Source organism: Bombina bombina, chromosome 1 (genome assembly GCF_027579735.1).
Source record: "Bombina bombina isolate aBomBom1 chromosome 1, aBomBom1.pri, whole genome shotgun sequence".
Lineage (NCBI taxonomy): Eukaryota > Metazoa > Chordata > Amphibia > Anura > Bombinatoridae > Bombina > Bombina bombina.
In genome coordinates, this window is record NC_069499.1 from 216,334,365 (window position 1) to 216,350,757 (window position 16,393).

At 40.5% G+C, this 16,393-nt stretch overlaps 1 protein-coding gene across 1 annotated transcript in view; it reads right to left on the reverse strand.

Moving 5' to 3' along the window:
- ZFYVE26 (zinc finger FYVE-type containing 26) overlaps positions 1-16,393 on the reverse strand; it is a gene marked incomplete at its 3' end in the record, with an annotated part of 634,764 nt that overhangs the window by 295,746 nt on the left and 322,625 nt on the right. Inside the window, 1 exon segment of the mRNA XM_053697844.1 lies at positions 3,069-3,158. Within this exon segment, the coding sequence (XP_053553819.1) occupies positions 3,069-3,158 (90 nt within the window).

A 16,393-nucleotide genomic window follows, 5' to 3' on the forward strand; every position in this document is an offset into this window, starting at 1 on the left:
TTCACTGCACTCTGAGAGGAAAACCGGGCTCCAGTCTGCTGCGAAGCGCATATCAACGAAGAATCTAGCACAAACTTACTTCACCACCTCCACGGGAGGCAAAGTTTGTAAAACTGAATTGTGGGTGTGGTGAGGGGTGTATTTATAGGCATTTTGAGGTTTGGGAAACTTTGCCCCTCCTGGTAGGAATGTATATCCCATACGTCACTAGCTCATGGACTCTTGCTAATTACATGAAAGAAATATATATACAAGTGAGAAAAAATGAAGTAAAAAAAATAATAATAAAATATATATATATATATATATATATATATATATATATATATATATATATATATATATATATATATATATATATATACACACACTATGACACATTTTTTCTCACTTGTATATATATATTATATACCCCAATATTGTACTTATCAGGAGTGGGTAGCACCAGAGTATCTTTAAGAGACCCCTGTAATTTCTAATACTATATGTAATTAATGCTGTTTTTCCCCTTAAAAGTGCCACTTCTGTGTCCTCCTTATCTTTGTGTAAATAGCATCATCACATGCACGACATGCAAAGCTGTAGTGGATTTGTAATACTCATATCACTCTAAAAAGCAAGTAAGAATTTTGATTGTATATACAAAAAAACAAAATGTACCTAAATAAAGCCTTATGGATACTTCTATTATAGCTGCATACAATGTGATTAGCAACATTCCATGAGACTAACATAATACTTAACATCCTAATTTATAAATAAATTACTAGCTCCACAGACTCTACTAACAGAGTTTCACAGACTCTACTAACCTTGACAAATATTTAGTCACAAAAAAGTCGCTAAAAAAGAGCACTGAATTACTGACTCAAGGCATGTATACAAACAATATATAACAACTTTAGTTAAAAAGTGCCCAATCCATAGCTGAGAGTGTCTTATATAATACAAGTATATACTTACCATGTAAGACACCCATCCACATATAGCAGACAGCCAAACCAGTACTGAAACATATCAGCAGAGGTAATGGTACAAGAGTATATTGTCGATCTTTAAAGGGAGCCAGCAGATGAATCCCTGTGACCGATTTACAGAGAGCCTTATGAAAAACTCTCCCATAAGCGAAAACATGGTATCATCAGGCAATACTCCCTTCACATCCCTCAGACAAACACTGCACTGAACTGGGCTTCAATATGCTTAGAAGCGCCTTTCACTGAAGAAATCAAGCACATCTTGAGTTTTTAAAACTGAGGTATGAGTGAGGTGGGAGGTGTATTTATAGGCATTTGCCCTCTCCTGGTAGGAATGTACAGGGAGTGCAGAATTATTAGGCAAATGAGTATTTTGACCACATCATCCTCTTTATGCATGTTGTCTTACTCCAAGCTGTATAGGCTCGAAAGCCTACTACCAATTAAGCATATTAGGTGATGTGCATCTCTGTAATGAGAAGGGGTGTGGTCTAATGACATCAACACCCTATATCAGGTGTGCATAATTATTAGGCAACTTCCTTTCCTTTGGCAAAATGGGTCAAAAGAAGGACTTGACAGGCTCAGAAAAGTCAAAAATAGTGAGATATCTTGCAGAGGGATGCAGCACTCTTAAAATTGCAAAGCTTCTGAAGCGTGATCATCAAACAATCAAGCGTTTCATTCAAAATAGTCAACAGGGTCGCAAGAAGCGTGTGGAAAAACCAAGGCGCAAAATAACTGCCCATGAACTGAGAAAAGTCAAGCGTGCAGCTGCCAAGATGCCACTTGCCACCAGTTTGGCCATATTTCAGAGCTGCAACATCACTGGAGTGCCCAAAAGCACAAGGTGTGCAATACTCAGAGACATGGCCAAGGTAAGAAAGGCTGAAAGACGACCACCACTGAACAAGACACACAAGCTGAAACGTCAAGACTGGGCCAAGAAATATCTCAAGACTGATTTTTCTAAGGTTTTATGGACTGATGAAATGAGAGTGAGTCTTGATGGGCCAGATGGATGGGCCCGTGGCTGGATTGGTAAAGGGCAGAGAGCTCCAGTCCGACTCAGACGCCAGCAAGGTGGAGGTGGAGTACTGGTTTGGGCTGGTATCATCAAAGATGAGCTTGTGGGGCCTTTTCGGGTTGAGGATGGAGTCAAGCTCAACTCCCAGTCCTACTGCCAGTTTCTGGAAGACACCTTCTTCAAGCAGTGGTACAGGAAGAAGTCTGCATCCTTCAAGAAAAACATGATTTTCATGCAGGACAATGCTCCATCACACGCGTCCAAGTACTCCACAGCGTGGCTGGCAAGAAAGGGTATAAAAGAAGAAAATCTAATGACATGGCCTCCTTGTTCACCTGATCTGAACCCCATTGAGAACCTGTGGTCCATCATCAAATGTGAGATTTACAAGGAGGGAAAACAGTACACCTCTCTGAACAGTGTCTGGGAGGCTGTGGTTGCTGCTGCACGCAATGTTGATGGTGAACAGATCAAAACACTGACAGAATCCATGGATGGCAGGCTTTTGAGTGTCCTTGCAAAGAAAGGTGGCTATATTGGTCACTGATTTGTTTTTGTTTTGTTTTTGAATGTCAGAAATGTATATTTGTGAATGTTGAGATGTTATATTGGTTTCACTGGTAAAAATAAATAATTGAAATGGGTATATATTTGTTTTTTGTTAAGTTGCCTAATAATTATGCACAGTAATAGTCACCTGCACACACAGATATCCCCCTAAAATAGCTAAAACTAAAAACTACTTCCAAAAATATTCAGCTTTGATATTAATGATTTTTTTGGGTTCATTGAGAACATGGTTGTTGTTCAATAATAAAATTAATCCTCAAAAATACAACTTGCCTAATAATTCTGCACTCCCTGTATATCCCATCAGTAACTAGCTCGTGGACTCTCGTCACCTATGTGAAAGAAAGAAGTTAATTTCACAGCAGGAGTGAAGAGTTTTTTTTTTTTAATTGCACAATCTACATTGATCTTTAAACTTGACTTCCCCTAAATACCATGCAAACAATATTTTACATTGCAATTCTTGAATAAAATATTTTGTTTAATTTCCTTACCAGCTAACGATGGTTCTGTTGGCGAAGATGATAGGATTGTTTCTGGTTCTGCTGACTGACCGTGATTTTCTGGAATTCGACTTGTAGAATCTAAAGAAAGAACAAGTTACACAGATCAACCAAAACACATTTTTAGATAGAAAGTGGAAAATACAACCTATTCAAAACGGTTGGCTAAAAGGTTAAAAGTAAAGACATGCGAAATAAACGTATATGCAAGTGTAAGTGCTCCAAAGATTGTTTCAAGCTTTATGATACTTATTCCAAGAAGGCACAGGGCATATACTAGTATATTAATGTGCATATACTATGAGAGAAATTAGATTTATACTGAGAAATCAATTTCTTCACATTCAGAGTAGAACCATAACAGTACTGAGTAATCAGATTAATTCGGTAAGCAAAAACACATCCCATTTCACACACAGCCTCACAAAATTTGGAAAAAAGTAAGTAAGTCAGTAAAAAATAGTTCAAGTGAGAATAAATGGCTTTATCAGGAAGCATAAATATATTTTACTATCATATATCCGTGTAAATGTCGGTTCAGTTTGACTGCAGGAAATTCCCTCCCTTGGATGATACGCCCCTTGTCAATCACTCACTAAGGCCCCGATTCTCAAAAAAATTGCTGGTCATGAAATGGTTTTCCATGCCAACACTCACACAGCCCTCATGGAAATCTATAAAAATAACAGAATTTATGCTTACCTGATAAATTACTTTCTCTTACGGTGTATTCAGTCCACGGATTCATCCTTACTTGTGGGATATTCTCAATCCCTACAGGAAGTGGCAAAGAGAGCACACAGCAAAGCTGTCCATATAGCTCCCCTCAGGCTCCGCCCCCCCAGTCATTCGACCGACGGTTAGGAGAAAAAGGAGAACCATAGGGTGCAGTGGTGACTGTAGTTATTATAAATTAAATTTGAACCTGACTTAAATGTCAGGGCGGGCCGTGGACTGAATACACCGTAAGAGAAAGTAATTTATCAGTTAAGCATAAATTCTGTTTTCTCTTACTTGGTGTATTCAGTCCACGGATTCATCCTTACTTGTGGGATACCAATACCAAAGCAATAGGACACGGATGAAGGGAGGGAACAAGTCAGGTAACCTAAACGGAAGACACCACTGCTTGCAAAACCTTTCTCCCAAAAATAGCCTCCGAAGAAGCAAAAGTATCAAATTTGTAAAATTTGGCAAATGTATGCAGTGAGACCAAGTCGCTGCCTTACAAATCTGTTCAACAGAAGCCTCATTCTTGAAAGCCCATGTGGAAGCCACAGCTCTAGTGGAATGAGCTGTAATTCGTTCAGGAGGCTGCTGTCCTGCAGTCTCATAAGCCAAACGGATGATGCTTTTCAGCCAAAAGGAAAGAGAGGTAGCAGTCGCTTTCTGACCTCTCCTCTTACCAGAATAGACAACAAACAAGGATGATGTTTGTCTGAAATCTTTAGTTTCTTTTAAATAGAATTTTAAAGCACGAACCACATCAAGATTGTGTAAAAGTCGTTCCTTCTTAGAAACTGGATTAGGACACAGAGAAGGGACAATGATTTCCTGGTTAATATTCTTATTAGAAACCACTTTTGGAAGGAAACCAGGTTTGGTGCGCAAGACAACCTTATCTGCATGGAACACCAGATAGGGTGAATTACACTGCAAAGCAGACAATTCAGAAACTCTTTGAGCAGAAGAAATGGCTACTAAAAACAAAACTTTCCAAGATAAAAACTTAATATCTATGGAATGCAAAGGTTCAAACGGAACCCCTTGAAGAACTGAAAGAACTAAATTTAGACTCCATGGAGGAGCCACAGGCTTGTAAACAGGCTTGATTCTGACTAGGGCCTGTGCAAACACCTGAACGTCTGGTATAGCAGCCAGATGCTTATGTAACAGAATAGACAGAGCAGATATCTGTCCCTTTAAGGAACTAGCTGACAGACCCTTCTACAATCCTTCTTGGAGAAAAGACAATATCCTTGGAATCCTAATCTTACTCCACGAGTAACCCTTGGATTCACACCAACAAAGATATTTCCGCCATATCTTATTGTAAATTTTCCTGGTGACAGGATTTCTGGCCTGTATCAGAGTGTCTATAACTGATTCATAGAAACCACGCTTAGCTAGAATTAAGCGTTCAATCTCCAAGCAGTCAGTTGCAGAGAAACTAGATTTGGATGCTTGAAAGGACCTTGAATTAGAAGATCCTGCCTCAATGGCAGTTTCCATGGTGGGACCGATGACATGTCCACTAGGTTCTGCATACCAAGTCCAGAATTACTGAAGCCTTCTCCTGTTTGAATCTGGCTACTAGCCGAGGGAGAAGAGGAAACGGTGGAAAGACATAAGCTAGACTGAACGACCAAGGCGTTATTAATGCATCCATCAATGCCTCCTTGGGATCCCTGGATCTGGATCCGTAAAGGGGAAGTTTGGTGTTCTGACGGGACGCCATCAGATCCAATTCTGGAATGCCCCATAGCTGAGTCAGCTGAGCAAAAACCTCCGGGTGGAGTTCCCACTCCCCCGGATGGAAAGTCTGACGACTTAGAAAATCCGCCTCCCAGTTGTCTACCCCTGGGATGTGAATTGCAGATAGATGGCAGGAGTGATCCTCCGCCCATTTGATGATCTTGGATACTTCCTTCATCGCTAGGGAACTTTTTGTTCCTCCCTGATGATTGATGTACGCTACAGTCGTGATGTTGTCCGACTGAAATCTGATGAATTTGGCCTCCGCTAGTTGAGGCCACACCTGGAGCGTATTGAATATCGCTCTCAACTCCAAAATGTTTATCGGAAGAAGAGATTCTTCCCGAGACCATAGTCCCTGAGCCTTCAGGGAGTTCCAGACCGCACCCCAGCCTAACAGACTGGCATCGGTCGTGACAATGATCCACTCCGGTCTGCGGAAACTCATTCCCTGAGACAGGTGATCTTGAGACAACCACCAGAGAAGAGAGTCTCTGGTTTTCTGGTCCATTTGTACTTGAGGAGACAAATCTGCGTAATCTCCATTCCACTGTTTGAGCATGCACAGCTGCAGTGGTCTGAGATGAATTCGGGCAAAAGGGACTACGTCCATTGCCGCAACCATTAAACCAATTACTTCCATGCACTGAGCCAAGGAAGGCCGAGGAATGGAATGAAGAACTCTGCAAGTATTCAGCAGTTTTGACTTCCTGACCTCTGTCAGAAAGATTTTCATTTCTACCGAGTCTATTAGTGTTTCCAGGAAAGGAACCCTTGTGAGCGGGGACAGAGAACTCTTTTCTACGTTCACCTTCCACCCGTGAGACCTTAGAAAGGCCAGAACGATGTCCGTATGAGCCTTGGCTCTGTGAAAGGACGACGCCTGTATTAATATGTTGTCTAGGTAATGTTTGTCCAGGAAGGCGAACCTTAGGAACTGATGGTGATCTTTGTGGATAGGATATGTAGATACGCATCCTTTAGATCCATGGTAGTCATATATTGACCCTCCTGGATCATCGGCAAGATTGTCCGAATGGTTTCCATCTTGAAGGACGGAACTCTGAGCAATTTGTTTAGAATTTTTAGATCCAGGATTGGCCTGAAAGTTCCCTCCTTTTTGGGAACTACAAACAGGTTTGAGTAAAAGCCCAGTCCTTGTTCTACAATTGGAACTGGGTGTATCACTCCCATCTTTAGCAGATCTTCTACACAGCGTAAGAACGCCTGTTTCTTTATTTGGTCTGAAGACAAATGAGAAATGTGGAACCTTCCCCTTGGGGGAGAATCCTTGAATTCTAGAAGGTACCCCTGAGCAACTATTTCTAATGCCCAGGGATCTGGAACATCTCTTGCCCAAGCCTGAGCGAAGAGAGAAAGTCTGCCCCCTACTCGATCCGATCCCGGATCGGGGGCTACCCCTTCATGCTGTCTTGGTAGCAGGAGCAGGCTTCTTGGCCTGTTTACCCTTATTCCAGCCCTGCAGGGGTTTCCAAGTTGCTTTGGGCTGGGAGGCGTTATCTTGCTTTGCGGCAGCAGAGGTTGTGGCAGGTCCGCTCCTAAGTTGCGAAAGGAGCAACAATTAGCCTTGTTTTTGGCCTTAAACGGCCTATCTTGTGGCAGGGCATGGCCCTTGCCCCCAGTGATATTTGAAATAATTTCTTTCAGCTCTGGGCCAAATAGGGTTTTCCCCTTGAAGGGAATATTTAACAGTTTCGTTTTGGACGACACATCAGCCGACCACGATTTGAGCCAAAGCGCTCTTCGCGCCATGATGGCAAAACCTGAGTTTTTCGCCGCTAGCTTAGCTAATTGGAGAGCGGCATCAGTGATAAAAGAATTAGCCAGCTTTAGAGCATGAATTCTATCCATGACCTCATCATATGAAGTCTCCCTCTGGAGCGACTCCTCCAGGGCCTCAAACCAAAAAGCCGCTGCAGTAGTTAATAATGCAGGCAATTGGTTGAAGAAGAAAACCTTGCGGAACAAAAATTTTCTTCAGCAAACCTTCCAATTTATTATCCATAGGATCTTTGAAAGCACAAACTGTCCTCTATTGGTATAGTTGTACGCTTAGCAAGTGTTGAAACAGCCCCTCTACCTTGGGGACCGTCTGCCACGCGTCCCGCCTGGGGTCATTTATGGGGAACATTTTCTTAAAGATAGGTGGGGGAACAAAGGGTACACCTGGTCTCTCCCACACCTTAGTCACAATATCCGCCACCCTCTTTGGGATCGGAAATGCCTCAGTGTATACAGGGACCTCTAAAAACCTGTCCATTTTACACAATTTTTCAGGCACCACCATGGGGTCACAATCATCCAGCGTAGCTAAAACCTCCTTGAGTAGGACGCGGAGGTGTTCCAGCTTAAATTTAAACGCTAAGGAATCTGACTCTGCCTGCTGAGAAACTTTTCCTGTGTCAGAATTTTCTCCCTCAGACAGACCGTCCCTCACTGCTACTTCTGAGTTTTGTGAAGGTACTACAGATAAATTATCCAAAGCTTCAGATTGCTCATCCTCTGTATTTAAAACTGAGCTATCGCGCTTTTTTGGAAAAACAGGCAGTTTGGATAAAAATGCTGCAAGGGAATTATCCATTACTGCTGCTAATTGTTGTAAAGTAATAGGGGCCAATGCGCTAGAGGTACTAGGCAACACTTGCGCGGGCGTAACTGGTGTCGACACATGGGAAGAGGAAGGAGGACTATCCTCGTTACTTTCCGTCAAAGAATCATCTTGGGCTACATTTTTAAATGTCAATGCATGGTCATTAAAATGTTTAGATACCTTAGCACACTTTAAACACAAATGCAATGGGGGTACCGCCATGGCTTTTAAACACACAGAACAAGGTCTATCAGTAGGCTCAGACATGTTAGACAGACTTAGATAGCACTCAAATACAGAAAAATACACTTTTTGAAAAAAACGTTACTGTGCCTTTAAATAATAAACAGCACACACTTTTTTACCAAATCTCAAAAAAACATCCGATCTTTATGAAATTTACACCATATGATCCTAATGCTTTGAAAAGATTGCACACCAAGTTTCAAGCCAATTAACCCCTTATTGTCCAAACCGGAGCAAATTGAAGCTGGCCACCAGTTTAACACACTACCTTCCTTGGGGATTAGTTGTGGAACAAAAATAAGCCTCCCTGTAGTCCTCCTGCAATCTCTGGACTCTACATGTGAAGCTGCATGAAGCTATCTTGTAAAAGAACTGCGCAACTGAGGCGCGAAAATTAGGCCCTCTACAAATCTAACACCACATACTCTTTACCACCCCCGTGGAGATGCTACTTGTTAGAGCGGCAAAGAGAATGAGTGGGGGGGGGGGGGGCCGAGCCTGAGGGGAGCTATATGGACAGCTTTGCTGTGTGCTCTCTTTGCCACTTCCTGTAGGGATTGAGAATATCCCACAAGTAAGGATTAATCCGTGGACTGAATACACCAAGTAAGAGAAAAGGGGCTGTCCCTCAAAGTGGTGAGATGTCTCCCATACAAATAATGAGAGCTCTCTGCTCTAAAGTTTACAATGGAGAGCGAAGTACAGAGGGGGAGACCAGTGTGTTTTAAAAAATGAATATTACGCTTAAAGTGAAAGTAAATCCTAGCATTTTACAAACGCTAGGATTTACTATTGAAACAAATATAAAGGGCACTTTCATTCATGAAGTATAAGATACTTCATTTCGAAAGCTCCTTTATTTGCTTCAATCGATCGCTGCTCTTAGCTCCTACAGCATCCCACAGCTAAAAAAAATTTTGGCTAAGAGGTGACGTTTTCACCTCTTAGCCAATAGCCGTGCGGTAAATCTGGCTTGGCGCCCATGGGAGCCGGATTTACAGCACGGCTATTGGCTAAGAGGTGAAAACGTCACCTCTTAGCCAAAAATATTTTTTTAGCCATGCGCTGCTGTAGGAGCTAAGAGTGGCGATCGATTGAATCAAATAAAGGAGCTTTCTACATGAAGTATCTTATACTTCATGAATGAAAGTGCCCTTTATTTGTTTCAATAGTGAATCCTAGCTTTTGTAAAACGCTAGGATTTACTTTCACTTTAATACAAATCAAATTACACTGTTTCAGGGCAAGGTACTTTAAATGTGCTGTCATTTTCATATGCATATGTTTTTATTTCAGAATAATTAGTGTTTTAAGTATTTTGTTGAAAATTCTACATTATTTAACTTGCAAGACAAAATAGTAGTGCGAAAATGTTTATAGAATTACGCTGGGATTTGAGAAAAAATATCATATATACCCATGGAACGTCCAGGTTCAGCCCATTTTACGAAAAAAACATAATTTATGTAAGAACTTACCTGATAAATTCATTTCTTTCATATTAACAAGAGTCCATGAGCTAGTGACGTATGGGATATACATTCCTACCAGGAGGGGCAAAGTTTCCCAAACCTCAAAATGCCTATAAATACACCCCTCACCACACCCACAAATCAGTTTAACGAATAGCCAAGAAGTGGGGTGATAAGAAAAAAAGTGCGAAGCATATAAAATAAGGAATTGGAATAATTGTGCTTTATACAAAAAAATCATAACCACCACAAAAAAGGGTGGGCCTCATGGACTCTTGTTAATATGAAAGAAATGAATTTATCAGGTAAGTTCTTACATAAATTATGTTTTCTTTCATGTAATTAACAAGAGTCCATGAGCTAGTGACGTATGGGATAATGACTACCCAAGATGTGGATCTTTCCACACAAGAGTCACTAGAGAGGGAGGGATAAAATAAAGACAGCCAATTCCTGCTGAAAATAATCCACACCCAAAATAAAGTTTAACGAAAAACATAAGCAGAAGATTCAAACTGAAATCGCTGCCTGAAGAACTTTTCTACCAAAAACTGCTTCAGAAGAAGAAAATACATCAAAATGGTAGAATTTAGTAAAAGTATGCAAAGAGGACCAAGTTGCTGCTTTGCAGATCTGGTCAACCGAAGCTTCATTCCTAAACGCCCAGGAAGTAGATACTGACCTAGTAGAATGAGCTGTAATTCTCTGAGGCGGAATTTTACCCGACTCAACATAGGCAAGATGAATTAAAGATTTCAACCAAGATGCCAAAGAAATGGCAGAAGCTTTCTGGCCTTTCCTAGAACCGGAAAAGACAACAAATAGACTAGAAGTCTTACGGAAAGATTTCGTAGCTTCAACATAATATTTCAAAGCTCTAACAACATCCAAAGAATGCAACGATTTCTCCTTAGAATTCTTAGGATTAGGACATAATGAAGGAACCACAATTTCTCTACTAATGTTGTTGGAATTCACAACCTTAGGTAAAAATTCAAAAGAAGTTCGCAACACCGCCTTATCCTGATGAAAAATCAGAAAAGGAGACTCACAAGAAAGAGCAGATAATTCAGAAACTCTTCTAGCAGAAGAGATGGCCAAAAGGAACAAAACTTTCCAAGAAAGTAATTTAATGTCCAATGAATGCATAGGTTCAAACGGAGGAGCTTGAAGAGCTCACAGAACCAAATTCAAACTCCAAGGAGGAGAAATTGACTTAATGACAGGTTTTATACGAACCAAAGCTTGTACAAAACAATGAATATCAGGAAGTATAGCAATCTTTCTGTGAAAAAGAACAGAAAGAGCGGAGATTTGTCCTTTCAAAGAACTTGCGGACAAACCCTTATCTAAACCATCCTGAAGAAACTGTAAAATTCTCGGTATTCTAAAAGAATGCCAAGAAAAATGATGAGAAAGACACCAAGAAATATAAGTCTTCCAGACTCTATAATATATCTCTCGAGATACAGATTTACGAGCCTGTAACATAGTATTAATCACGGAGTCAGAGAAACCTCTTTGACCAAGAATCAAGCGTTCAATCTCCATACCTTTAAATTTAAGGATTTTAGATCCGGATGGAAAAAAGGACCTTGCGACAGAAGGTCTGGTCTTAACGGAAGAGTCCATGGTTGGCAAGATGCCATCCGGACAAGATCCGCATACCAAAACCTGTGAGGCCATGCCGGAGCTATTAGCAGAACAAACGAGCATTCCCTCAGAATCTTGGAGATTACTCTTGGAAGAAGAACTAGAGGCGGAAAGATATAGGCAGGATGATACTTCCAAGGAAGTGATAATGCATCCACTGCCTCCGCCTGAGGATCCGGGGATCTGGACAGATACCTGGGAAGTTTCTTGTTTAGATGAGAGGCCATCAGATCTATCTCTGGGAGCCCCCACATTTGAACGATCTGAAGAAATACCTCTGGGTGAAGAGACCATTCGCCCGGATGCAACGTTTGGCGACTGAGATAATCCGCTTCCCAATTGTCTACACCTGGGATATGAACCGCAGAGATTAGACAGGAGCTGGATTCCGCCCAAACCAAAATTCGAGATACTTCTTTCATAGCCAGAGGACTGTGAGTCCCTCCTTGATGATTGATGTATGCCACAGTTGTGACATTGTCTGTCTGAAAACAAATGAACGATTCTCTCTTCAGAAGAGGCCAAAACTGAAGAGCTCTGAAAATTGCACGGAGTTCCAAAATATTGATCGGTAATCTCACCTCCTGAGATTCCCAAACTCCTTGTGCCGTCAGAGATCCCCACACAGCTCCCCAACCTGTGAGACTTGCATCTGTTGAAATTACAGTCCAGGTCGGAAGAACAAAAGAAGCCCCCTGAATTAAACGATGGTGATTTGTCCACCACGTTAGAGAGTGTCGAACAATCGGTTTTAAAGATATTAATTGATATATCTTCGTGTAATCCCTGCACCATTGGTTCAGCATACAGAGCTGAAGAGGTCACATGTGAAAACGAGCAAAGGGGATCGCGTCCGATGCAGCAGTCATAAGACCTAGAATTTCCATGCATAAGGCTACCGAAGGGAATGATTGAGACTGAAGGTTTCGACAAGCTGTAATCAATTTTAGACTTCTCTTGTCTGTTAAAGACAGAGTCATGGACACTGAATCTATCTGGAAACCCAGAAAGGTTACCCTTGTTTGAGGAATCAAAGAACTTTTTGGTAAATTGATCCTCCAACCATGATCTTGAAGAAACAACACAAGTCGATTCGTATGAGATTCTGCTAAATGTAAAGACTGAGCAAGTACCAAGATATCGTCCAAATAAGGAAATACCACAATACCCTGTTCTCTGATTACAGACAGAAGGGCACCGAGAATCTTTGTGAAAATTCTTGGAGCTGTAGCAAGGCCAAACGGTAGAGCCACAAATTGGTAATGCTTGTCTAGAAAAGAGAATCTCAGGAACTGATAATGATCTGGATGAATCGGAATATGCAGATATGCATCCTGTAAATCTATTGTGGACATATAATTCCCTTGCTGAACAAAAGGCAATATAGTCCTTACAGTTACCATCTTGAACGTTGGTATCCTTACATAACGATTCAATAATTTTAGATCCAGAACTGGTCTGAAGGAATTCTCCTTCTTTGGTACAATGAAGAGATTTGAATAAAACCCCATCCCCTGTTCCGGAACTGGAACTGGCATAATTACTCCAGCCAACTCTAGATCTGAAACACAATTCAGAAATGCTTGAGCTTTCACTGGATTCACTGGGACACGGGAAAGAAAAAATCTCTTTGCAGGAGGTCTCATCTTGAAACCAATTCTGTACCCTTCTGAAACAATGTTCTGAATCCAAAGATTGTGAACAGAATTGATCCAAATTTCTTTGAAAAAACGTAACCTGCCCCCTACCAGCCGAACTGGAATGAGGGCCGTACCTTCATGTGAACTTAGAAGCAGGCTTTGCCTTTCTAGCAGGCTTGGATTTATTCCAGACTGGAGATGGTTTCCAAACTGAAACTGCTCCTGAGGACGAAGGATCAGGCTTTTGTTCTTTGTTGAAACGAAAGGAACGAAAACGATTGTTAGCCCTGTTTTTACCTTTAGATTTTTTATCCTGTGGTAAAAAAGTTCCTTTCCCACCAGTAACAGTTGAAATAATAGAATCCAACTGAGAACCAAATAATTTGTTTCCCTGGAAAGAAATGGAAAGTAGAGTTGATTTAGAAGCCATATCAGCATTCCAAGTCTTAAGCCATAAAGCTCTTCTGGCTAAGATAGCCAGAGACATAAACCTAACATCAACTCTAATAATATCAAAAATGGCATCACAGATAAAATTATTAGCATGCTGGAGAAGAATAATAATATCATGAGAATCACGATTTGTTACTTGTTGCGCTAGAGTTTCCAACCAAAAAGTTGAAGCTGCAGCAACATCAGCCAATGATATAGCAGGTCTAAGAAGATTACCTGAACACAGATAAGCTTTTCTTAGAAAAGATTCAATTTTTCTATCTAAAGGATCCTTAAACGAGGTACCATCTGACGTAGGAATGGTAGTACGTTTAGCAAGGGTAGAAATAGCCCCATCAACTTTAGGGATTTTGTCCCAAAATTCTAACCTGTCAGGCGGAACAGGATATAATTGCTTAAAACGTTTAGAAGGAGTAAATGAATTACCCAATTTATCCCATTCTTTGGAAATAACTGCAGAAATAGCATTAGGAACAGGAAAAACTTCTGGAATAACCGCAGGAGCTTTAAAAACCTTATCCAAACGTATAGAATTAGTATCAAGAGGACTAGAATCCTCTATTTCTAAAGCAATTAGTACTTCTTTAAGTAAAGAGCGAATAAATTCCATCTTAAATAAATATGAAGATTTATCAGCATCAATCTCTGAGATAGAATCCTCTGAACCAGAAGAGTCCAAAGAATCAGAATGATGGTGTTCATTTAAAAATTCATCTGTAGAGAGAGAAGATTTAAAAGACTTTTTACGTTTACTAGAAGGAGAAATAACAGACAAAGCCTTCTTTATAGATTCAGAAACAAAATCTCTTATGTTATCAGGAACATTCTGCACCTTAGATGTTGAGGGAACTGCAACAGGCAATGGTACATTACTAAAGGAAATATTATCTGCTTTAACAAGTTTGTCATGACAATTATTACAAACAACAGCTGGAGGAATAGCTACCAAAAGTTTACAGCAGATACACTTAGCTTTGGTAGATCCAGCAGGCAGTGATTTTCCTGTAGTATCTTCTGGCTCAGATGCAACGTGAGACATCTTGCAATATGTAAGAGAAAAAACAACATATAAAGCAAAATAGATCAAATTCCTTATAAGACAGTTTCAGGAATGGGAAAGAATGCCAAATATCAAGCTTCTAGCAACCAGAAGCAAATGAAAAAAGAGACTGAAATAATGTGGAGACAAAAGCGACGCCCATATTTTTTAGCGCCAAATAAGACGCCCACATTATTTGGCGCCTAAATGCTTTTGGCGCCAAAAATGACGCCACATCCGGAACGCCGACATTTTTGGCGCAAAATAACGTCAAAAAATGACGCAACTTCCGGCGACACGTATGACGCCGGAAACGGAAAAGAATTTTTGCGCCAAAAAAGTCCGCGCCAAGAATGACGCAATAAAATGAAGCATTTTCAGCCCCCGCGAGCCTAACAGCCCACAGGGAAAAAAGTCAAATTTTTGAGGTAAGAAAAATATGATAATTCAATGCATAATCCCAAATATGAAACTGACTGTCTGAAAATAAGGAAAGTTGAACATTCTGAGTCAAGGCAAATAAATGTTTGAATACATATATTTAGAACTTTATAAATAAAGTGCCCAACCATAGCTTAGAGTGTCACAGAAAATAAGACTTACTTACCCCAGGACACTCATCTACATGTTTGTAGAAAGCCAAACCAGTACTGAAACGAGAATCAGTAGAGGTAATGGTAAATATAAGAGTATATCGTCGATCTGAAAAGGGAGGTAAGAGATGAATCTCTACGACCGATAACAGAGAACCTTATGAAATAGACCCCGTAGAAGGAGATCACTGCATTCAATAGGCAATACTCTCTTCACATCCCTCTGACATTCACTGCACGCTGAGAGGAAAACCGGGCTCCAACTTGCTGCGGAGCGCATATCAACGTAGAATCTAGCACAAACTTACTTCACCACCTCCCTTGGAGGCAAAGTTTGTAAAACTGATTTGTGGGTGTGGTGAGGGGTGTATTTATAGGCATTTTGAGGTTTGGGAAACTTTGCCCCTCCTGGTAGGAATGTATATCCCATACGTCACTAGCTCATGGACTCTTGTTAATTACATGAAAGAAACTACAATTACGCTTTGTATTTTGTACTTTTAAAGCACAAATATTTCTTGCTTCTTTTTTTTTTTACATCCAGTGTAATTAAATTCCGATTTACACTGTGCATAGTTAATATGATATATTCCTGTGTAATTTACCTACAAATTGGTGAATTTTGATGCACCTTCACAATACTTTTTTTCCTGTGTATTTTTGTGTGAATGGTTCAATTATTCATTTTGTAAGATTTTTAAAATACAAATCTTATTGTGCACTTTTGTAATGTATGGATCTCCCTCCCATACGGAAATGCAGTATTCGCCCCCTCAGCGAGACATCCTGTTTTCAGGGTAAAAAGTGGCTTTATATCATTCTACCAGGGAAATAGAATGGCTGGCGAGCATTCTTATAGACTCTCACCAGGCCAGGGATCTTTTTAGAACCGGGCCTAAGGGAGATACTCATCTAATAATATAGATTAATTTTCCGAGACAAGTCTAAGGTATTCAGCTACACTGGAAAAAGTGGCTCAAATAAGAGACACGCGTAAAACCATACAAATGTAACAATACAAAAGTACAAGTTTTCAAATCACTTACACAAGGAATCCATATGAGCTTGCACAGTATTGGAATCTTTGACTGCGGCAGAAATATACTGGTTAATGGCATGAAAAGCTTTTGGAAA